This window comes from Lathyrus oleraceus, chromosome 6, assembly GCF_024323335.1.
Source record: "Lathyrus oleraceus cultivar Zhongwan6 chromosome 6, CAAS_Psat_ZW6_1.0, whole genome shotgun sequence".
NCBI lineage: Eukaryota > Viridiplantae > Streptophyta > Magnoliopsida > Fabales > Fabaceae > Lathyrus > Lathyrus oleraceus.
The window spans coordinates 187,934,127-187,958,077 of NC_066584.1; the positions used below are offsets into that span (position 1 = coordinate 187,934,127).

Consider the following 23,951-nt stretch of genomic DNA (forward strand, 5'->3'; position numbering starts at 1 on the left):
ACTCAAACTACTTTATATGAAGTCTGGAAAGGAAGAAGACATATGTAAGACCCTAATTTTGACCCTAAGATCCCTCATGGCATCATAACATTGCTCATTTGCATTTGCCTAAAGAATCATAAAATCTTGGCTCCTTACCCTTGGGTTGGGACTTGTGTGAGTTGGTTTCAGACCACCAAGCATGCTTGAACTGTATATTATTGCTTTTATTATTTTGTTTACTAACCAAAAGCACAAAAATATGTCACTAACTTTGTTTGTTTTGAAGCTCAAGCAGTCATGTGATCCAAGGTTCCTAGGAGGCCCCTATGCCCATTAAAATGGCCAGATGAAGATGAAAGCAAGCATGAAAATGTTTCACAAAGTTCTCAATCATCATATATGCCTCCCAAGTATCTTAATTTGTCAATTTTATCAAGATAAACCAAAGGGCTTGAGGCTTGCTCCCCAAGGAAACCCTAATTCAACTGTGCATTGACTATGCCTTACTCATGAAGCAACCTTAACCTATGATCAAATATAATCAAGGGAAGTTCTTTCATTCATCATTTTATGCATATACGAGCTTATGTGAGTGTCCTCAATCATCAATTCATCAAGATTTGAAGTTTGGACTTGAGAAGTTGATCAGTCAAATCATCTGACTATTTTGAAATCCACTAAGACCTAACTTTTGATGTGTTTGTCAAATGAAGATAACCCCAAGAGAAACAATGTTCTTAAGAACCATATTAACAACTTTCATGTTCATCAAAAATCCATTTGAAACTTGGAAGGTCATCATTCATTTCAAAATCCACTAACTCACTCATTTTATTATGATTTTGAGGTGGGACCAAGTGCATTGGAAAGTTTAAGATGTCTACTTCAATTGTTATGTTGGACAAAATTTCATAATTGATAACACTAAAATTTAAGTATTTTCGACTCCGATTTCACATGCATTCCAGTTGTTTTATTGTCATTTTGTTGTGTTATTACTGTGTTTTCCTTTGTTTTCAGGTTTTTACTTTAATCGGAGCCCCGATCGAGAAAAGGAGTGAAAAAGGGCTAAAAACCCTAAAATTCAGCATTTTGTGCTTATGGCCTAACCAGTGGCGGGCGCCACAGACCAAGCCATGACGTTTCAAATTCAACTTCCCTCAACTCCCACGTTTCCCCACTACATCCACTAAGGCGCCTCACTTTGGCCTTATGGCGGGCGCCATGGCCTTGTGGCGGGCGCCACAAGAGGAAAAACGGTTCCCTTCTATTTTCAAGTTGAAGGGCATCCAAGTTATTTCCATCTTTTTACTTGGTTATAAATAGAAACGCGAATTCACTTTTACAATCATCCAAACTTAGAACATAGGCAAACTCAGAAGCAAATTTGTTTCACTTAGGCATATATTCAGTATTTTATAGTGGTAATCACTTCGCATTGGAGTGTTACCACAATTGTGTCATCAAGTCTGTGATAGAGTCTGTAATCGAGTTTGGAGCACTTTGGAAGGAAGTTAATCCTGCCGCCATTTTCTTTTCCGCATTGCAATTTACTCAGCCCTCCGATTGGAGCAGGTTTTTATTTCTTGTCTTTACTTTATTTATTTCCCGCACTCGCTTTTACTTTATTTATTTCCCGCACTCGCTTTTACTTTATTTATTTCCCGCACTCGCTTTTACTTTATTTATTTCCCGCACTCGCTTTTACTTTATTTATTTCCCGCACTCGCTTTTACTTTATTTATTTCCCGCACTCGCCTTTTCTTTATTTATTTCCCCGCACTCGTTTTAAATTATTTATTTCCCGCACTCGCACTACTTTTATTTACTTTCCGCACTCACACTACTTTTATTTAAATTAATGCACTTTTATTTTACCATGTCTAACTAAATCTAAAATGTTAGAATGTAAGGATCGTAATTGAACCGATAATCCGTACAATTGTTCGTAGAAACACTTAAGGGCTATTTTAACCTTCAACTTAAGTTTTCCCGCACTTCAATTCCGTTGGGTAAGATCGAAAGCCGTCCAACGTCTTTATAAACTTAATTGTTTTTAACTATTTCAAAAACAGCGAAAGCGCTTTGTTTAGTTCATTAGGAGTTTTTAACATTAAGAAGAAAAGAGATTTTAAAACTATTTTCGGACGCGTTTATAAGTTTAGAGTCTGGTTCGTAAGAACCTCTTTTGGTTAAGAAGTCCAGGTTATAATACGTTTCAACTTAGTCAAGATACTATATTTCTTAAAAATAGGTTTACTACTCTAACGCAATACGCGCCTTTTTATAAGTGACAATAAGAGGGTTCGATTAGGGAGTACAACTCGGTTCTGAATACGCGAAAGCGGCAGTTCCTGTTAAATTAGTTCTTTTCAAAGTAGGAAACATTGCCCATAAGTAGTTCTATTAGCAAGTACTTGGATTATCAATTGATTACGTGAATTACATTCGACCCTGTCTTTATTAATTAAATCTATTTAAATACTTTACTTTTCATTGCGCACTACAAAAACACCTATTTTGATTTCCTTTGATAAACACCATAACAACAGATAACGATAGCTTGACACTTGGTCTCTATGGATTCGACAATCTTTTATATTACTCTGACGCGTTCGTATACTTGCGAAAAACACCGCATCAAGTTTTTGGCGCCGTTGCCTGGGACCAATTTCGTCAAATTTCATTTTCCTGTTGTTATATCGTTTAGACTTAAGTTATTTCCCGCCGGTCAATACGAAGAACTCGCAGTACCGGAAGTTTAAGCTTAGTAAACCCTTAGGCGGAACCTGAACGTTACGCTCGCGCATGTTTATTCTTTCATAGAATTAAGAGAGCTATGGCCGAAGATCAAAACCAAAGACCTCTTAAAGATTTCGCTCAACCATCTAACGAAGAACCTAGTTCTAGTATAGTAAACCCAATCATCCCAGCCAATAATTTTGAACTTAAACCGTCCCTATTGCAACTAGTGCAAAAGAGACAATTCGCGGGTCTCGCTACCGAGAACCCTAACCAACATTTAAAAATATTTCTTCAATTAGCAGATACTTTTAAAACCAATGGAGCTTCTTCTGAGGCAATACGTTTAAGACTATTTCCTTTTTCCCTCAGAGATAAAGCCTTATCATGGTTAGATTCCCTTCCACCCAATTCCATTACGACTTGGGATAACCTTAGAAGAGTTTTTCTTGCTAGATATTTTCCCCCGAGTAAGACCGCCGTTCTTCGAAACCATATAACTAGATTTACCCAAAACCAAGGAGAATCGTTGTTCGAAGCTTGGGAGAGATATAAAGAGTCGTTACGAGCATGCCCACATCATGGTTTAGAAAACTGGTTAATCAGTCAAACCTTCTATAATGGACTTCATTATAACACAAAGATGACCATCGACGCTGCCGCAGGCGGTGCTTTGATGAACAAACCTTACCCTGAAGCTAGTGCCCTCATCGAAGACATGGCCCAAAACCATCAATCATGGGGAGTCGAACGAGCCACAGTTGAGAAGAAGGAAGCCTAAGGAGGAGCGCATGAATTGAGCTCTATAGACATGATGCAAGCTAAAATGGACGCATTAGCCCTCAAAGTCGAGCATATGTACATGAACCCGAATACTGTAGCCGCAGTTTCGTCGGATTGTGAGATATGTGGAACCCAAGGACACCAATCTGCAGAATGCAGTCTATTGAACGAAACCCACTCCGAGCAAGTGAACTACACCCAAGGGAACCCATACTCGAATACCTATAACCCTGGATGGAGGAATCACCCTAACTTCTCCTATAAAAACAATAACCCTATCCAAAATAATGCACCTCCGAGACCTAGTTATCAAGCCCCAAGATCAAATCAACCTATGCAACCTGTACCACCGAAGCTGAGCCTTGAGGAAATTATGGAAAATTTTATCACCGCTCAAACCCAACAAAACAAGGAGTTCATTAACCAAAACATTCATGTTAACGAATTGATTACTCAGTTAGGAACCAAGGTTGACCAAATAGTTACTCATACCAAGATGCTTGAAACCCAGATCTCTCAGGTAGCTTTAAACCAAGCCCCTCAGACTACACCTGGAGGACAATTCCCTGGACAACCTCAACAAAATCCGAGAGGACAAGCTAATGCCATTACCCTACGAAGTGGGAACGCTTATGATGAGCCACCAAACCCAAGATTGAGTGAACCCGAAACTTCTAAGGAATGTAACAAACCCCCGGACAAAGTAAAGGAACCAGAGGAATCTGAAAACCAGGAAGGTCGAGAGAAAGGAGAAGAACCTAAAGATAAAATTTACGTACCACCCCCGCCATATAAACCACCTATACCATATCCGCAAAGACTCAAACAAACCCAGATCAATAAACAGTATCAAAAATTTATTAAAGTTATAGAAAAACTTCATGTAGAAATCCCTTTCATAGAAGCCATCACCCAAATACCTTCTTATGCAAAGTTTCTGAAAGACATCCTTACCAACAAACGTAGACTTGACGATCCGAAGCCTTTGGAATGTAATGCTATTTCCGAGGACAAATTAGCAAAGAAAGATAAAGATCCTGGAAATTTCTCCATTCCTTGCCTTTTAGGTAATCATGTCATCGATAAAGCTTTTTTAGACTTAGGAGCTAGTGTGAGCTTAATGCCTCTAGCAGTTTGTGAGAGGTTAAACTTAGGAGAGTTACAACCCACTAAGATGTCACTTCAGTTAGCCGATAGATCTGTTAAATATCCGATAGGCATTTTAGAAGATGTTCCTGTTAGGATAGGTCAACTATTTATCCCTACTGATTTTGTTGTCATGGACATCAAAGAGGACAATGATATACCAATCCTTCTAGGTAGACCATTCTTATCAACTGCAGGAGCCATAATAGATGTCAAGAAAGGAAAGTTGACATTTGAGGTAGGTGACGAGAAAATAGAATTTATACTTTCGAAATTTCTTATGGCACCTGTGATGGGAGACTCGTGTTATGCCTTAGATATCATTGATGAATGTGTTACCATCAACCCCCGTAAAGGAAGATGATGACTTTAAAGAACCTTACATCGATGATAACATTTACGAATGTTTATCCCTTACTCCAGACCTTATGCCATGCCCTGAGAAACCAACCTTAGAACTTAAGGAACTGCCTAAGAACCTGAGATATGAGTTCCTCGATGAAAAGATGAACCGTCCAGTTATAGTTAGTGCTACCTTAAGCCATGAGGAAACGAACCAACTTTTAGACGTTTTACGAAGACATCACTCAGCCTTAGGATATAATATCTCTGACCTGAAAGGTATAAGCCCATCCGTATGCATGCATCGGATTTTGTTAGAAGAAGATTCAAAACCCTCAAGGGAGCATCAGAGAAGAATAAACCCTATAATGAGTGATGTTGTTAAGAAGGAAGTTCTTAAGTTACTTGAGGCAGGTATAATATACCAGATCTCCGATAGTAAGTGGGTGAGCCCTGTGCATGTAGTACCTAAAAAGGGAGGCATCACAGTCGTGCAAAACGATAAAGGCGAACATGTAGCAAAACGTTTAGAAGGAGGATGGCGGATGTGTATAGATTATAGAAAATTAAATAAAGCAACTAGGAAGGATCATTTCCCTTTACCATTTATAGACCAAATGTTGGAGCGTCTAGCCAGACACTCTTACTTCTGTTATCTAGATGGATACTCTGGATTCTTCCAAATACCTATTCACCCCGAAGACCAAGAAAAAACTACCTTTACATGCCCTTATGGAACTTTTGCCTACAGACGAATGCCTTTCGGCCTCTGTAACGCCCCAGCTACTTTCCAACGCTGCATGATGTCAATATTCGCAGATCACCTAGATGGTATCATGGAAGTGTTTATGGACGATTTCTTAGTTTGCGGATTCAATTTCCACAATTGTCTTGCTAACCTTGAGAAAATCCTGGAGAGATGCGTGGAGGTTAACCTCGTGCTAAACTGGGAAAAATGTCATTTCATGGTGACCGAAGGAATAGTTTTAGGACATATAGTTTCCGAAAAAGGTATAGAGGTAGATAAAGATAAAATAGAATTTATACAAAACCTAAAACCACCAAAAACAATCAGAGAAGTCCGAAGCTTTCTTGGACACGCTGGATTCTATCGGCGTTTTATTAAGGACTTCTCCAAAATCACTAAACCTTTAACCGGACTTTTAATGAAAGATGCTGAATTCATTTTTGATGAAAAATGTAATGACGCATTTAATCTTTTAAAGCAAGCATTAATCTCTGCACCCATTATGAAATCGCCCGATTGGTCGGAACCTTTTGAGATAATGTGCGATGCTAGTGATTATGCAGTTGGAGCCGTTCTAGGACAGAGAAAAGATAAAAAATTACATGCCATTTATTATGCCAGTAGAACCCTAGATGTTGCCCAACTTAACTACGCAACAACCGAAAAAGAATTATTCGCTGTAGTTTTCGCTATAGACAAATTTAGATCTTATCTAGTAGGAGCAAAAATTATTGTTTACACCGATCATGCTGCCATTCACTACCTATTAAGTAAAAAAGATGCCAAGCCCAGGTTACTCCGATGGATTTTATTACTACAAGAGTTTGATTTAGATATAAGAGATAAAAAAGGCACTGAGAATGTAGTAGCCGATCACCTTTCTAGGCTAGAACATCTAAAACCTGAACTAGTACCCATAAATGATGATTTTGCTTATGATAGACTGATCGCTAGAGTAGAAACCATTGAAGAAAATAACCTAGATCTTTATGAGCATCCCTAAAATTCCTTAGCAATAAGTAACGTACCCTGGTATGCGAATTTCGTTAATTACCTAGCTGCTGATATAGTACCCCCTGATCTTGACTACCACCGCAAGAAGAAATTCTTTCACGATGTGAGAAACTTCTATTGGGACGAACCATTCCTTTTCAAAAGGGGTAAAGATGGCATCTTTCGCCGTTGCGTTCCAGAAGAAGAGGTAAATAGTATTATCGAGCATTGTCATTCTGCACCTTATGGTGGACATGCGAGCACCTCTAAGACATACACCAAGATTCTTCAAGCTGGCCTATTCTGGCCTACCATGTGGCGTGATGTCTATGCTTACATTGTCAAATGTGATAGATGCCAACGCACTGGAAACATTTCAAGACGTGATGAAATTCCTCTAAGAAACATTCAGGAAGTAGAACTCTTTGACGTATGGGGTATAGATTTCATGGGACCCTTTCCACCATCCTTAGGAAACAGGTATATTTTAGTAGTTGTAGACTATGTGTCTAAGTGGATTGAAGCTATAGCTGCACCCACAAACGTCACTAGGGTAGTAATCAAACTATTTAAAAACTATATATTCCCTAGATTTGGAACACCATGTTTAGTCATAAGCGATGGAGGATCACACTTTATATCGAGAATATTTGACAAACTTTTAAGAAAATATGGAGTTAGGCATAGAGTAGCAACACCATACCACCCACAAACTAGTGGCCAAGTAGAAGTATCTAATAGGGAGATAAAACAAATCCTAGAGAAAACTGTTTCTATTTCTAGGAGAGACTGGTCTCAGAAGCTTCAAGAAGCATTATGGGCTTATAAAACTGCTTTCAAAACCCCTATAGGAATTACTCCTTATCAACTAGTCTATGGAAAATCATGTCACTTGCCATTCGAATTAGAGCATAAGGCCTATTGGGCCATTAAAACTTTGAATTTAGACTACCTAGCCGCTGGAGAAAAGCGTACCCTAGACATTCCTAAATTAGAAGAACTTAGGGAGTCGGCCTACGAAAATGCAAAAATATATAAAGAGAGGACAAAAGCCTATCATGACAAAAGAATAGTAAAGAAAAACTTCAATGTAGGCGATTCTGTTCTCCTTTTCAACACTAGGTTACGACTCTTTCCTGGAAAGCTACGTTCAAGATGGACTGGTCCTTTCGAAGTATCCAATATTCTGAGATCAGGAGCCGTAGAAATCAAGAACCAAACATGTATTCCATTCATTGTAAATGGACAAAGACTGAAGCTCTACGAAGGAGGAGACATTCCAGCATACTACTCAAGCCACACCCTGATTGATCCACCGATTCCTACTACTACAGGTGTATAAATTCTGATTGTCAAGCTAATGACGTTAAACAAGCGCTGCGTGGGAGGCAACCCATGGTTTTTCTTTTCATTTTACTTTTTCGCATTTATTTACATTTATTTTTATTTTTATTTTATTTTATCTTATTTTGCATAGAGACTAAAAATTTGAATGGTTTGCATTTTCAGGATCACTTTCTTAACTTTTACAGGATGCAGGGTTTTGATGACATGCATGTTGCCTATAGAGATAATGCTCAGAGGGAGTGCTACATTGCTTTGTATCAGCGCCCTATGGCACCCACACGTTACCCTGATCAGCACTGTATGGAGGCACTGGGTATCGAGCCGAGTATCAGATTCCTTAGCCACCAACTTCACTGGGACGAATTTGCTGATGACTTGAATAACACATACAGGAACCTGACTTTGGAGTTCCTGAGTTCATTCGACTATGACCCATATTCTGGACCAGATGGGTATGCTGCTTTCAGACTTTTTGGAGTTGAATACTCCTTCAGCCAGAAAGAGTTCGGCGACTTATTGGGCTTCCAGACCATTCCTGATGTTATCCCGGAGACACCTATGGGATATTTTCTGGGTAAGGAGGTGGAGAAGTTTTGGAGTGATATATCAGGTGGCGGAAGCCAGGATCCATCTTCGCAGTTATCTTATGTCATACACAACCCAACCTTCAGATATTTTCAGATGATATTAGCACATTCCTTCTTGGGAAGACAAGATGCAGAGACACTACTGAGTGAAGAGGAGATCTTCCTATTATTTTGCGCATCCCAGTCTCGCCCAGTAGCATGTGGGAACTTTTTATTGAATAATCTCAGCGGTATCTCTAGATCCACCGAAGGAGTCATCCATGTTGGTGGAATCATCACACAGATTGCTGTCGCTTTAGGTCTGTCTCGCAAGCTGTCACATCTTCGGATCTACTGTGGACACACTACCATGGACATCGATTTCTGTTTGACCAGAGGATTGATGAGGAGAGCCTCTTTCCACCCATGTCAGTTCCGATTGCTAGTCGACAGTGAGGCTATCCATTATTTCACGCTGCCAGACCCTATGATGACCAGTGTGCATGATCCAGCGAATTGGAGTTATGCTCTAGAGGGCCAAGGAGAGACCGTCGAGGCACCGAGATCACCACCCGCTGCTGAATACACGCCTACACCACCATCTCCTAGAAGCACTGTTTTATCTAATAATCATTCATTGCAGACACCTGACATACGCACCCAGATTGTTGAGTGCCGTAGAGAGATAGCAGAGCTTAGACAGGAAGTGACGGACCTAACTTTACAGATGAGAGTGTTTGATCTCACCCATGCTACTGAAGCCGATTGTGTATATCAGGAGATCGCAGAGCTCAGGCAGGAGATAGTCGTGCTCCGTGGATCCACTCAGGCAGACGACACCCCTAATACCTGATCTCACTGTTTCATTTTATTTCTATTTTATATATCTATCGTATTTGCATTATCTATTTTATATTCTCGCATTTAGAATATTATATAAACCACTACTATACATTAGTATTTCTATTTTTATCTATATATGTTTTATATTTATTTTATTTGCATTTTAATTTTTCAGTTATTTATTTATTTATATTTAATTTCTGTTTTTGTTTTTGTTTCAGTTTCACTTTTTATTTTTCGTTTTTTACTTTTATAAAAATTATGCAAGTCGAAGAAACTAGGAGAATCACAAGACAAATGCTATCCAGACCCCTCAAAGCCAAAAGACAAGAGAAGCCCAAACCAAAGGATCGAAATCGAGCCCAACCAGATTTGACCTTGTGGCGCCCGCCACAGCGTCTGTAAATGGTCGGGGAAGACCCCTTTTCTTCACCATTTTTGCAACTTACAACCTCCAAAACCCATTTTTTCACCTTGGAAAAAAGTCCTTGAACCCACAAAAAGCTCATACTTTCCTAACCATCATACCACACACATCATTAATCCACTTTCCATTTTCGATTTCATCCGCCGAATTTTGTAAAAATCCAACCTTTTCACCAACCACTTCATCTTCTTCATGCACTTTTCAAGAGCATTCAAATGGAGTTCAACGGATTCATTCTTCGAGGAGGGAAACCAGGGGAGAGACAAAGAAAAATCATTGAACGGTTGCAAAATCGGGAAATCCTCCCGACAAGGTATGTCGACGAAAACTGTCTTTACGCTTTAGGTATCTTTCATAGCATTTTCCATTTATTAGATAACTTAGGTTTGCATAATTTCTTTACCATCAAAGAACCCACCTATGAGCGGTTGAAAATTGAATTTATGAGTTCCTTAATCTATATTGTCAACCTTAACACTGCTAGCACAGTTGGTACTGTAAAATTTAGAATGTTTGTTGTTGAATACCAATTCAGTACCGATGAACTAGCCAGCTTGTTAGGGATCCCTCATGGGGAAGGTGCTATTTGTGAGCCCCCTTCTGGGAGCGTTTATCAAACACTTCCATAAACTCTTTTGAAGGAGTTCTTTCCTCAACTATCCATAACCCGACCATCAGAGTTTTTAGATATCTGTTGGCATGCACTATTTTTAGCCGGGAGAATCCAAATAAGGTTAACGCTAGAGAGCTTCAATATTTGCAAGGAAGCCTCACAAATAGGAGAATTAATTCGGTTCCGTTTATGCTCGCCCATATGATTTCAACTCTGAATAAGGCGGGACCGATTTCTTTTGGTGGATTGATTACGTCTATTGCTTGGACACTTAACCTGAACAATGAGATGGCTACCCTAGACCCCTTACCTCCTTGCACAATTAACTTAAAATTTCTGAGAGACATGAAATTGTGTCGTTCAAGGAGAGAAGGAGGTTATACACTTATGATTCATGGTGTAGCCATCCCATCTGTTATTCTATCTTGCACTAGATGTACAAATATACGTGATGAGAGGAATTGGACCTACGATTTAGATGCTCCACCTGTTTTGGGTCCTCTTCCTCCTAACATTCCTGATGAGGCGGGACCAGACACTGATGATGAATATGACCGGAGAGAGAGATCTCCCGTACCCCATGTGTCCCCCCATCATCCTTCACCACCACACACCGCACCATCTTCTTCTTCTGCAGGTACCACTCATGGCTTCTATATTACAGAAAAGATGTGGTGAGACCACATGGCTAGAGAGAAGAGGCGAGATGACCTACTCTCTACCATCCAACAACAAATGGCGGACAACATGAGCTTTATGCAAGAGTCGCAGCGGAGGACAGACAGGTCCTACGAGACCGTTCTACAGTCTATGCTTGCGATAACAAATACACAAGCCCGTCAGCAACAATACCACCAGCAACACATGGCACTCGTCGAAAACACTCAGGGTACCATTTTAGGTCACCTTCGAGACGTGAAGACCGCTCAGGATGCCCTGCAGGCGAGGATGGATCAGAGAGACCGTCGTTGTACCCGATCCCGTCGTCCACCTCAGGATGGCGAAGGCACTAGTGGTCAGTAATAGGTTGCCAGGTAACTCTTCCCTTATCTTATTTCGAAACATTGGGGACAATGTTCGATTTAAGTGTGGGAGGAGCATTTATCGTTTTCCTTTTATTTTCAGTTTTATTTGTTGTTTTTTAGACTGTTTATCTCCTTTTAGTTGTTTAATTTCCCTTTTAGTTGTTTATTTTTCTTTTTAGTATAATGCATGAGTCTGACGAGTCACCGAATATAGTAGATCTTTAGTATAATATAATCTCTCCATACCTTTTAGCCCCACCAAAATTTTTTTGCAAAAGAAAATAGTGCTATTCCGAAAGTTTTCAGGTTTTAAAGACATGTTTTGAGTAAGGATGCGGTGACTTGGGAGAACTTTGCGAAACATCAGTATCTGTTTTAGCACCATAAGCTTCGTAAATATAGGAATCATTCCCGAAACCCCATATACCATGGCCTTAATCATCATTTCCATATGAGTCCTTAGCAGTTTATCTCAGCAGTCAGCTCCGGCCTACGCATCCTCTACGTAGGGGACCGATGTAAATAAGTGAATGATCCAGAAAAACAAAAAAAATAAAAGAAAGCAAAAAGGCAACTCCGGTATAGGTGACCCTCACAAAGTCATTTAAACCAAAGAATTGTAAAAAAATTGCTACAAAAAGAAAAAGAAAAAGAAAGAAAAGCAGTACCCACTACTAGTTGGTTCAGAGGTATCTGGCACTGAACTCGGTAGGGAGGATTACGATCCGATCCCCCACAACTCCAGTTGGGTCCAATAAAAGGGTTTACACATGTTTATGTGCCGGAAACCCCAAGCTCATATCATAATCACTAACAGGCCACTCTACTATGAAGCATGTACGGATAACGAGCTTAATGTGATTGCGCCTGAATGAAAAGGACACAAAAAGAGATGAAGAGGCAAGCCTAGGTATTGTGGGATGATATGGGTTGGTTAATATAGGAATGAAGTTTATGTCTGTATTTGCGGATTAGTGTCATCATGATACCCTTAGTTCACTCAGTTAGTACTTATCACTGCATCCCGACTTGACCTTAGAATTTCTACCTGAAGCACTCGTTTACACCGGTTTTTCTTTCATGAGCTTTATAATGTTTTGCTTGAGGACAAGCAAAGGTTTAAGTGTGGGAGAGTTTGATAACACTAAAATTTACGTATTTTCGACTCCGATTTCACATGCATTCTAGTTGTTATATTGTCATTTTGTTGTGTTATTACTGTGTTTTCCTTTGTTTTCAGGTTTTTACTTTAATCGGAGCCCCGATCGAGAAAAGGAGTGAAAAAGGGCTAAAAACCCTAAAATTGAGCATATTGTGCTTATGGCCTACCCAATGGTGGGCGCCACAGACCAAGCCATGACGTGTCAAATTCAACTTCCCTCAACTCCCACGTTTCCCCACTATATCCACTAAGGCGCCTCACTTTGGCCTTGTGGCGGGCGCCATGGCCTTGTGGCGGGCGCCACAAGAGGAAAAACGGTTCCCTTCTATTTTCAAGTTGAAGGGCATCCAAGTTATTTCCATCTTTTTACTTGCTTATAAATAGAAACGCGAATTCACTTTTACAATCATCCAAACTTAGAACATAGGAAAACTCAGAAGCAAATTTGTTTCACTTAGGCATATATTCAGTATTTTATAGTGGTAATCGCTTCGCATTGGAGTGTTACCACAATTGTGTCATCAAGTCTGTGATAGAGTCTGTAATCGAGTTTGGAGCACTTTGGAAGGAAGTTAATCCTGCCGCCATTTTCTTTTCCGCATTGCAATTTACTCAACCCTCCGATTGGAGCAGGTTTTTATTTCTTGTCTTTAATTTATTTTTTTCCCGCACTCGCTTTTACTTTATTTATTTCCCGCACTCGCTTTTACTTTATTTATTTCCCGCACTCGCTTTTACTTTATTTATTTCCCGCACTCGCTTTTACTTTATTTATTTCCCGCACTCGCTTTTTCTTTATTTATTTCCCCGCACTCGCTTTAAATTATTTATTTCCCGCACTCGCATTACTTTTATTTACTTTCTGCACTCGCACTACTTTTATTTAAATTAATGCACTTTTATTTTACCATGTCTAACTAAATCTAAAAGGTTAGAATGTAAGGATCGTAATTGAACTGATAATCCGTACAATTGTTCGTAGAAACACTTAAGGGCTATTTTAACCTTCAACTTAAGTTTTCCCGCACTTCAATTCTGTTGGGTAAGATCGAAAGCCGTCCAACGTCTTTATAAACTTAATTGTTTTTAACTATTTCAAAAACAGTGAAAGCGCTTTGTTTAGTTCATTATGAGTTTTTAACATTAAGAAGAAAAGAGATTTTAAAACTATTTTCGGACGCGTTTATAAGTTTAGAGTCTGGTTCGTAAGAACCTCTTTTGGTTAAGAAGTCCATGTTATAATACTTTTCAACTTAGTCAAGATACTATATTTCTTAAAAATAGGTTTACTACTCTAACGCAATACGCGCCTTTTTATAAGTGACAATAAGAGGGTTCGATTAGGGAGTACAACTCGGTTCTGAATACGCGAAAGCGACAGTTCCTGTTAAATTAGTTCTTTTCAAAGTAGGAAACATTGCCCATAAGTAGTTCTATTAGCAAGTACTTGGATTATCAATTGATTACGTGAATTACATTCGACCCTGTCTTTATTAATTAAATCTATTTAAATACTTTACTTTTCATTGCGCACTACAAAAACACCTATTTTGATTTCCTTTGATAAACACCCACTATGCCAAACAAGGGATTAGACAGCGCTTTTTTTGACATTAGACAGCGCTTAAAAGCGCTGGCTATACTGGCGCTGGTATAGGTCTTAGACAGCGCTTAATTTACTAAAAAAGCGCTGGCATAGGGGGGGTTTAGACAGCGCTTTTTCAGTAAAAGCGCTGTCTAAAACCCCCCTATGCCAGCGCTTTTTTAGTTAATTTCATGTTGAAATTAACTAAAAAAGCGCTGGCATAGGGGGGTTTAGACAGCGCTTTTACTGAAAAAGCGCTGTCTAAACCCCCCCTATGCCAGCGCTTTTATTAAAAAAGCGCTGGCATAAGTGGTTAATTCAACAAAATATAGTGTAAAAAAGCGCTGGCATAGGGTGGGCTATACCAGCGCTTTTACAGAAAAAGCGCTGGTATAGCCCACCCTATGCCAGCGCTTTTTTACACTATATTTTGTTGAATTAACCACCTATGCCAGCGCTTTTTTGATAAAAGCGCTGTCTAAGGTCAAAATTAAAATGCCTTTACCAGCGCTTTTTGCCTAAAAGCGCTGTCTAAGACTCCAAATTTTGGAGGATCTTTTTATACGTTTTCACCACATTATTTAGCACCTGTAAATTGCAAATTTCTGCAGATTTTCATAAATTGGAGCTTGAATCCAATCTATATGCACCTTATAGTTCAACACATTGTAGTTCTATCTTCTGAATATGCACATATACTTGAAAATCTATATGCATTATAAACACATTATAGTTCAACACAATATACTTCTAATTTCAGCAGTTTTTTGAGTATTTATATATATACTTGAAAATGTTTGCCTTTACAAAAAATCTACACATTTCTAATAACCTCCAAAAATGCTAATCAAAATGTATTTCAACACATTCTAGTTCTATCTTCTAAATATGCTATATAACCTGAAACAACACCAAATAAAGATTGTAGTAAGCAAATGGAATTCACTCAAAGTTATTCAGATCACATTCAAAATTAAAGTAAGAGTTCAATACCTCACAAAACCTGTAGCTCGATAATGAATTGACACAATTCCTCTTTAATTTCATCCAACTGATCTTTTGAGTAATAAGCACATCTATATTCATCAAAGTACTACATAATAATATAACATAGTATGATTTAGTTAAATCTATTTAATTATGAGAAATATGTGTTAAATATGAAAATAACTCATAAGTTAGAAATCCATACATCAGATGGAATATCTGTTCGATCCATAAGAAGAGTTTCTTTCATAAACCTCAACGTGTAATATCCACAATCTATATTATTACGCTGTCGAGGACACTACACATGGAAAAACAATATGGATAAATATCCTAAGTTTTATCATGTGTCATCACTAATATAATCAAAATTGTGATAATTAATATACCTCCACTCTATTCCATGTAATGTTATTGGCTTTTCTCTTTGGTACTTGAATTTTTCTTTGTGCTCGAACAGTTTGTATAATGCTATAATGAAATATAAACGAATATTTAGAACAATTCACATAAATAAATAAGTATACACACGAATATTGGGTTATTTGCACTTACGTGTCAACTATCGTCTTCATAGCAGGGTATGTTGTCCAATCATTGTGTAAAGAATCCAAATAATACACAATTTCTTTAAAAGGATTTATCGCGACCAACAACCAATGTCCACTGTAATAAAACAAATGTTAGATGGAAACTTTCTACACGACGTCAAAATATGAAAAATTATAACAGATGAATTTAGATTGAAGAACTAACCCGTCGCCGGTATTAAACGGTAAAAAGGACAACTTTTCTCTATCTGTGTCGGCCATAAAGCGCTCGACTACATACGTCCTGACTTCATCTGGTTTTCTTATCATTTCGGTTAAGTTCGTTTTCATGGGATTTAAGAATGAGAATCTTTGCTCCAACCCACGCGGACCCATCAATTTGTCATATAAATACCTTATATAAAAACATCATTAACATTTAGACTATTCATATGAAACGAGTAAATAACTTGTTCAAGAATTTAAACAAAGTAGATCGGATATACCTCATGTATGTGTTGATAACACCAACGCTTAATTGCGTATGATACAAAATTTGATCAAAATCCTCTTTACCCAATGGCTCGGCATACTCAAAACCAAAAATAGCTCCATCCATAGGTATTAAACGAACACATCCATCCGAAATATCTGTCGTTTCTAAATATGTATGGAGGCACGCTCTATACTTGGAAGGATTTTTCTTTTTAGCCCCGGTCCTCTTGGAAATTTCAGTCTTCTTAGCAACAGGAATCTAAATATCATATAATTAGTAAGGTGAAGTGTAAGATGACGAATTAACAGGAATCTAAATAGCATATAATTGTGATGTACCTCTTTTTGCGATGCAACTGACTCGATTTCCCGCGCAATCCCCTTATCTTTTGCTTTGGATTTTGTGGGAGTCTAATTAACATTAACATGTAAAAAATGTGTACGTAAAATGCGCGTAAAAAATTTGAATACCTAAAGGTTCATAATGGTTTTAAGCATACCTCATATCCTACGATAATGAGGTCTGTCGGCCATGCAACAAATGAACCTATGGCATCTCCCAATAAAGTTGCATCCGAAACATCGTCAGGATGTGGTAATAACGCATCCTTCTCCAAAGCAATATCAACCGAGACTTTCAAAGATCTAGTAGGGAGCGGTTTAGTGTGAAGTAATTCACCCAAATTGTTATGAACTTTCCCCTTGCCAACCATCCGATAAGTCGGTCTCGCTAAGTAGAGGTGACAAGGTGAAATGCCCTAAAACCAATAATAAATATGACATTTTTAATGTGTATATATGACAATTAAATAAATTAAGCTAATTTAATTTCATAATAAGATATATAATTACCTCTGGAATAGTCGGTTGAAAATTACAATTGATACTATCTTTGTCACTAGTATCTTTAAAACCCGCTGCTCGATCTCTTTCTCTTTCCTTTCTTAATTCAAGAACTTCAGCTTTTAATGCTTCCAAAGTTTGCTGCAGTTCTTTATTGCTAGGAGTCTTTTGTTTTTTAATATTCAAGGATTTTTGAGTGATCCCAAATCCCTTGCCCCTCACCCGACCAGAATACTCGGGAACATCTAATGCTCGACTCAGTATGCTCCTGCAATCAGTGTCTTCATATGGAACTATAGATTGAGATAGAGTCTCCTGAAAATCATATGAACATACACACAATAGTAATGTTATTGTCTTAAGTAAGTGTCAAAGTCAAAGTGTTCGAAATTGGACGATTCAAAAGTGTCAAAGTCAAAGTGTTATTGTCTTAAATAATGCTATACTTACACATTTCTCAAATATTTGTTGAACGTCTTCTTTAATCTTTCCATCCTTATCGACACGGGCTTCCTTCCACAAAACATGTGCCGGAAGAGATGTTTCAGAACTATTCTCCTTTGTTAACTACACATTAAGCATAATATGATCAAATATAACTCATGACAAAATATGATCAAATATAACAAGTATATCAATGCAATTTATAGATACTTACTATAGACTGCTCTAAGCGTCCATATCCAACACGCCCTTTTCTATAGGGATACGCCGGACTTGATGCTCTTTGCCGGTTTGTTTCACTTACACTCTTAAATTCTTGGGTTTTTCGTTTGGATTTAAACGTTTCCCATTCTTTAGGTGAAATCAAACTTGCATATTTAGATGGAAGCTCTGCATCAACAAAAGTACCTTCCGTATCCCTAAGAAAGGTGGTTGATAAAAAGGTTCTAAACCCTCTTAGTAACTTTCCGGCCAATTTGAGACAATGATCTCTTCTGTTTTCTTCGATGTCGAAACACCTCTACGAAAAACATACACACATTGCGTTAGTACAATTAATTTAAAGACATAATCGTCATTAAAAACAAATAACATCACATATGGTACCTTTATCTCACTCCATATTTTGTCTTTAGCTTCGTTCAATTGTTTATTTCTCCAATTATCACAAGTAATTGGAACTTCATTCCTTACCAATGCACCAATAAAACTTGTCAATGTTGAACCGTTAGGCTCAATTAGTTGTCCACCTTCGTTCCAATGCACTTTTATTAAAACGCCTCGATCTCTATCTCGAATAACTTTCTTCATAACCGTTATTCCACGTTTAATTTCCCTTTCCGCACCACCAACGGTCTCATCACCATGTGGGTGATCCTCGTTACTAGCCATCTGTAATAAAGAAAAACATAAACACAATATTAAGCAAATATGAATACAAATCAAGTAAGTGTCAAAGTCAAAGTGTATTGAATTGGACGAAAATTACATGGTAGCCTACAAACGGGCCAAAGGACTCAAAAATGAACTCGATTCGTCCAAATTCCGAGTGGAAGCATGTTTTTTGTAACAGTACAGCAACAGTAAAATCAGGGAAAAAGTTGTCCGAATCGAAAAACAAAGTATACCATTGGCTCCGGAATCGTGGAGAAAGTCTATTTTCATTAATCACATGCATTAAAACTCATCACGATTCAAAAATATAAAGAAATCATGCATTATCAGATATAACTTTTAATCAAAGCAATTGAAAACAAAAATATAATGAAATCATGCATTATCAGATATAACTTATAATCAAAGCAATTGAAAACAAAAGAATAAAGAAACCATGGATAATTTACCTAAGTCACTAACATCTCTTTCTTTTCTTTGTTGGAATATTAATCACTTGTTTCTTAGCAATGCGTACGGATGAATTGATCCAAATTCCCTCATTATGATCGTTTCTTATATATGACTCATCCGGTATAAGATCATCAACTTCATCATTTCTATTCAACTCATTCCGTCTAATGCATGACTCATTCTCAACATCAATATCACATTGATCGACACCGCTATCATCAGTGACTTTGTTAGAGAAAAGCACTATAGACCATTTTGTACTCTTCGGGTCATTCACATAGAACACTTGTTTAGCTTGAGATGCTAGAATAAAAGGTTCATCTTTGTACCCCACCCTAGTAAGATCAACTTGCAAAAATCCAGACTTATCCATTCGTATGCCACTACTATTCACCCACTTGCAACCAAAGATGGGAATCTGAAACTTCTCGTAATCAAACACCCAAATGTGCTCAATAACTCCAAAATATGACAAATTTGCATATTTGGGGTTTAAGTCCTTCATACTTGATATATGCATTGCTTCAGCTAGCACGGTGACACCACTATTTTGCATAGTACTCTTATCATCTTGTTCTTTGGTATAAAATGTGTATCCATTAATTGAATATGCGCTATGAGAAAACACATGCAAACTTGGACCATATGCCAAACATCTCAACCTTTCTGTTACCGAAGAAGGATCTGAAGAGCGCTTCAAATAAATATGATCCTTCAACCATTGTATGAAACTTTGATTGTGCTCTATAACTATCCAATTTTCATTTCTGTTCGGATTTAACCTTCGGAGTACATCCTTGTGCATTTCAACATATGGCTCAACCTCATTATTATTGTGCAGAACATACAAATGAACTTGATCCCGTTCATCCCTTGATATTGTCACAATTTTATTCCCAATTAATTTTTTACCTTCCATTTTGTCGAAAATCTGAGCTCTGGGGAGTCCAATCGATTGAACGTTAGACAAATATTCAGTACAAAACTCAACAGCTTCTTCAACAATGTATCGTTCAACAATACAACCCTCTGGTCGACTTCGGGATTTCACGTACCCTTTTAATATTTTCATATACCGTTCAGCAGGGTACATCCATCTCATATAAGCTGGTCCACACAACTGTGTCTCTTTCACAAGATGAACAACTAAATGAACCATTATGTCAAAAAAAGACGGAGGAAAATACATTTCAAGCTCACACAAGGTAATTACAATCTCTTTTTGTAGTGTTGGTAAGATCTCGGGATCGATCACCTTACTACAAATTGACCTAAAGAAAAAACACAATTTAGTTATGGCACTTCTTACTTTTTCTGGCAAAATAGAACGTATACCTATCGGTAGAAAATGTTCCATTATAACATGGCAATCATGTGTCTTCAAATTCTTCAACTTGAGGTCTTTCATAGAAACAAGTCTTCTGATATCAGATGAGTAACCTTCTGGAACCTTAACTTCACTCAGAGACTTACTCAAAATTTTTTTCTCCTTTCTAGATAAAGTAAAAGCGGCAGGTGGTAGATATGTTCGTCTTCCTTTCTTCACGGGTGCTAATTCAGTTCTCATTCCCATTTTTAACATGTCCTGCCTTGCTTTAAGGCCATCCTTAGACTTGCCTTTTATATTGAGTAATGTACCGATAACACTTTCAAATACGTTTTTTTCAATATGCATAACATCGAGAAAATGTCTCACGTACAAAGACTTCCAATATGGCAATTCAAAAAATATCGACCTTTTCTTCCACCCACCTTTCACAATCTTATGTGCAAAAGGCTTGCCAAACTCAGTAGGCACATCTTTCACCTTTTCAAAAACTTGTTCACCTGACAATGCGGGTGGAGCTCTACGATGTTCGGTGTCTCCATTGAATGCTTTTCTCCACCCACGGTAGTGATGTTTAGAATGTAAGAATCTACGATGACCGAGAAACACATTCTTCTGGCAAAGTTCCAATCGAATCGTATCGGTTCCGTCTTCACAAACAGGACACGCACGTTGACCTTTAATGCTATACCCAGATAGATTCCCGTATGCTGGAAAATCATTAATTGTGCCAAACAACATCGCCCTCAAATTGAAACTTTCTTTCCTATATCCATCATAAACCTCCACACCGTTCTCCCACAAAATCTTTAAATCTTCGATCAGAGGTGTCAAGTATACGTCTATGTCATTCCCTGGTTGTTTAGGCCCAGAGATTAACATAGATAACATCATGTACTTACGCTTCATACATAGCCACGGAGGTAGGTTATAAATCATAAGAATCACAGGCCATGTGGTATGTGAGATACTTTGAAGACCATGTGGGTTCATTCCATCAGTAGATAATGCCAATCGAAGGTTTCTTGCTTCTGATCCAAACTCAGGATAATCATTATCAATCTTCGACCACTGTGGTGAATCAGCCGGATGCCGATACTTTCCATCAATAATTCTTTCATCTGCATGCCAAGTAAGATGTCTTGCATCGGTTTCACTACGAAACATGCGCCTAAATCTCGGAATTATCGGAAAATACCATAAGACTTTTGCGGGAGATAATCTTTTCTTATATCGAGACAAACCGCATTTAGGGCACTCAGTTAACATTGCATATTCGTTACGAAACAAAATGCAATCGTTAGGACAAGCATGTATCTTATCATAGCTCATGCCAATAGAGCACAACATTTTTTTTGCCTCATAGGTTCGATTAGGAAGAACATTATCATCCGGTAGCATTTCTCTCATAAGGGCCAACAACTTTGTGAAACTTTTATCCGACCATCCATTGCCCGCCTTTAAGTTGTACAACTTTAATACCGCAGAAAGTCTTGAGAATTTAGTGCAACCTTTGTACAACGGTTTCTCTGCATCGCTTACCATCCTCTCAAACATTTCAGGACAATCATGAAGATCTTCATCCAGTGCTTCTACAATCTCTTCAACTCGATCACAATCGTATGTTTCCGTGTCTTTGTCGTATGAAGCATAGGTCGTATTACTTTTCTCCCTCTGTTCAACATTCTCGTTAATTTTCTCACCATGAAATATCCAACACGTATAACTTCGATCAATTCCACGCATCAGTAAATGCGATTTCAATCCATCTGCGTCAACCCGACCCATATAACAACAACCCAAGCAAGGACATTTCATTCGACTGGGGTCTTTGACATGTTCAACAGCAAACTTAACGAATTCCAATACCCCATTCTCGTACTCTTTCGACAATCGATCGGCAGACATCCATTTTTTATCCATGGTTTTCCTAAATTATTCACGCAACTATTTCAAAACAACATAAAAGAAGAATTTCCTAAGATAAACACTTTCGCGTCACAAAAAGAAGATTATTACAAACTAATAATTATATTATATATATATATATATATATATATATATATATATATATATATATATATATATATATATATATATATATATATATATATATATATATATATATATATATATATATATATATATATATATATATATATATATATATATATATATTCTTCTACTAACTATGAAGTGAAGTAACTATAACTATGTTGTAGTTATGCTATTAAAATCATGACAATTTGGATATTTATTATGATTGAATGTCAAATGATTGGAAATAATTTAGAGGACTAACACCCTATATGAATAAACAACTTATTTCCGCGTTTATCATATAATTGCTTATATTATAAGTCATTTCTATGAAAAAAAGAAGAAGAGGCAATAAGTTACTACCTTTTAATTGTGGATGTCAACAAAGCTTGTTAGCAATAGTCCTCAATTGAGTCCTAAGGAATTGAACACCCTATAAAATAAACAACAGCTTATTAGACATTAAACAGATCAAGCAATGTATCAATCAGTCAGTAAAGTAATCAACTAAAGTACAAGCAATTCAAGTAGGGTAATATGTCAATCCAAAACTAGTTCAGCATTGTCAAAAACCAATTTAATACCAATCCAACTTAGCAAAATATTTTCCAAACCAGTCCAACACATTCAAGCAAATAACAAGTGTAGTTCAAATGTGCAATATAGTTCAGCAGTCCAACATAATTCAAGTTTAATCAGTTCAGTTTCATGGCATCAGAAAAAAAACAATTCAACAAGGTAAAATCACAAGCCAAGTCAATGCAGTTCCATTCAATTAACTTTGACTCACATCATTCCCATTCTAACAAGCTAGCCTTTCTTTAACTGTCTAACAGCTGAGCTGCATTTTCTAAACTTGCATTTCAGTTTTTCATTCTAACACTAACCACACTAATTAACTATTTCATTAACACTAACACCATCTCCCTTTAACAGTTCTATCTAATCCTATCCAACTTACACGCCAATGCTAACAATCACATTTAACACTTGCTACAATTCATCATCAGTATAATAGAAACCTAATGGAAGCAAACACAAACCATCTCCCTTTGACATGGTGATTAATATCAAAAATATATACATTTGTTAACATACCACAAAAGAATCAACTGCCCTAACACACAAAAGAATCAACTGCCCTAACACAAGAGAATCAACTGCCCTAACACATGAACCACAAAAGAATCAACCCAGAAGCAAACCTTTATCACTAATAAACTGCCCTAAATAAAGAAAGATGAAACGAACAGAAAATGCACTTACAAAAATGTAAACGGTGATGAACGAAGTGAGTGATGAACGCAGGAATCAAGAATGGAGGTTTTGGGAGAAGCAGTGATGATGAACGCAACGAGTATGAACGCAGTGAGAAGAAGGTTGTGGGAGCGAGGGAAACAAAATGGGTCTTAACGTACTGAATGAATTCATATATTATAATTTACTATAAAAAAAATTTGGTAAATAAGGCCTTAGACAGCGCTTTTATGAAAAGCGCTGGCTAAGCTCACAAATTAAAATGGCCTTAGACAGCGCTTTGAAGGAAAGCGCTGGCACAGGAGGGGTCAATAGCAGCGCTTCTAAAAGCGCTGTATAAGGTAGGCCTTATACAGCGCTTTTTTTAAAAATTTAAA

General features: G+C 37.5%; 1 protein-coding gene and 1 non-coding gene across 4 annotated transcripts; both read right to left on the reverse strand.

Annotated features, from left to right (window-relative positions):
• Positions 1–3,205: 3,205 nt before the first annotated feature.
• On the reverse strand, positions 3,206–3,312 carry LOC127099909 (small nucleolar RNA R71). Its single transcript, XR_007794371.1, has one exon. It is a non-coding gene; the product is annotated as a small nucleolar RNA R71 (small nucleolar RNA).
• An 11,737-nt stretch (positions 3,313–15,049) lies between these two features.
• On the reverse strand, positions 15,050–22,741 carry LOC127097243 (uncharacterized). Of its 3 annotated transcripts, none has more exons than XM_051035742.1 (14): positions 22,681–22,741; positions 18,210–18,494; positions 17,818–18,123; positions 17,610–17,726; positions 17,169–17,474; positions 16,817–17,074; positions 16,656–16,727; positions 16,328–16,575; positions 16,048–16,236; positions 15,847–15,957; positions 15,681–15,762; positions 15,497–15,592; positions 15,298–15,397; positions 15,050–15,204 (listed from the first exon to the last, which is right to left on the reverse strand). In XM_051035742.1, the coding sequence occupies exons 2-13, from the start codon at positions 18,492–18,494 to the stop codon at positions 15,299–15,301; spliced, it is 2,169 nt and encodes a 722-aa protein (XP_050891699.1). In that variant the 5' UTR covers positions 22,681–22,741; the 3' UTR covers positions 15,050–15,204; position 15,298. The 3 variants fall into 3 exon arrangements, with proteins under 3 accessions (XP_050891699.1, XP_050891698.1, XP_050891697.1); XM_051035741.1 differs by lacking the exon at positions 22,681–22,741 and adding an exon at positions 18,947–19,345; XM_051035740.1 differs by lacking the exon at positions 22,681–22,741 and adding an exon at positions 18,592–18,793.
• Between the last annotated feature and the right edge of the window lie 1,210 nt (positions 22,742–23,951).

Coding starts and splice junctions, on each gene's coding strand:
- LOC127097243 (XM_051035740.1), bottom strand. CDS start 18,780: ATGCATGTGATTAATGAAAATAGACTTTCTCCACGATTCCGGAGCCAA. Junction 18,495..18,591: donor GCCCGTTTGTAGGCTACCAT/GTAATTTTCGTC, acceptor TCTTTATTACAG/ATGGCTAGTAACGAGGATCA. Junction 16,576..16,655: donor CAGTTGCATCGCAAAAAGAG/GTACATCACAAT, acceptor TATGATATTTAG/ATTCCTGTTGCTAAGAAGAC.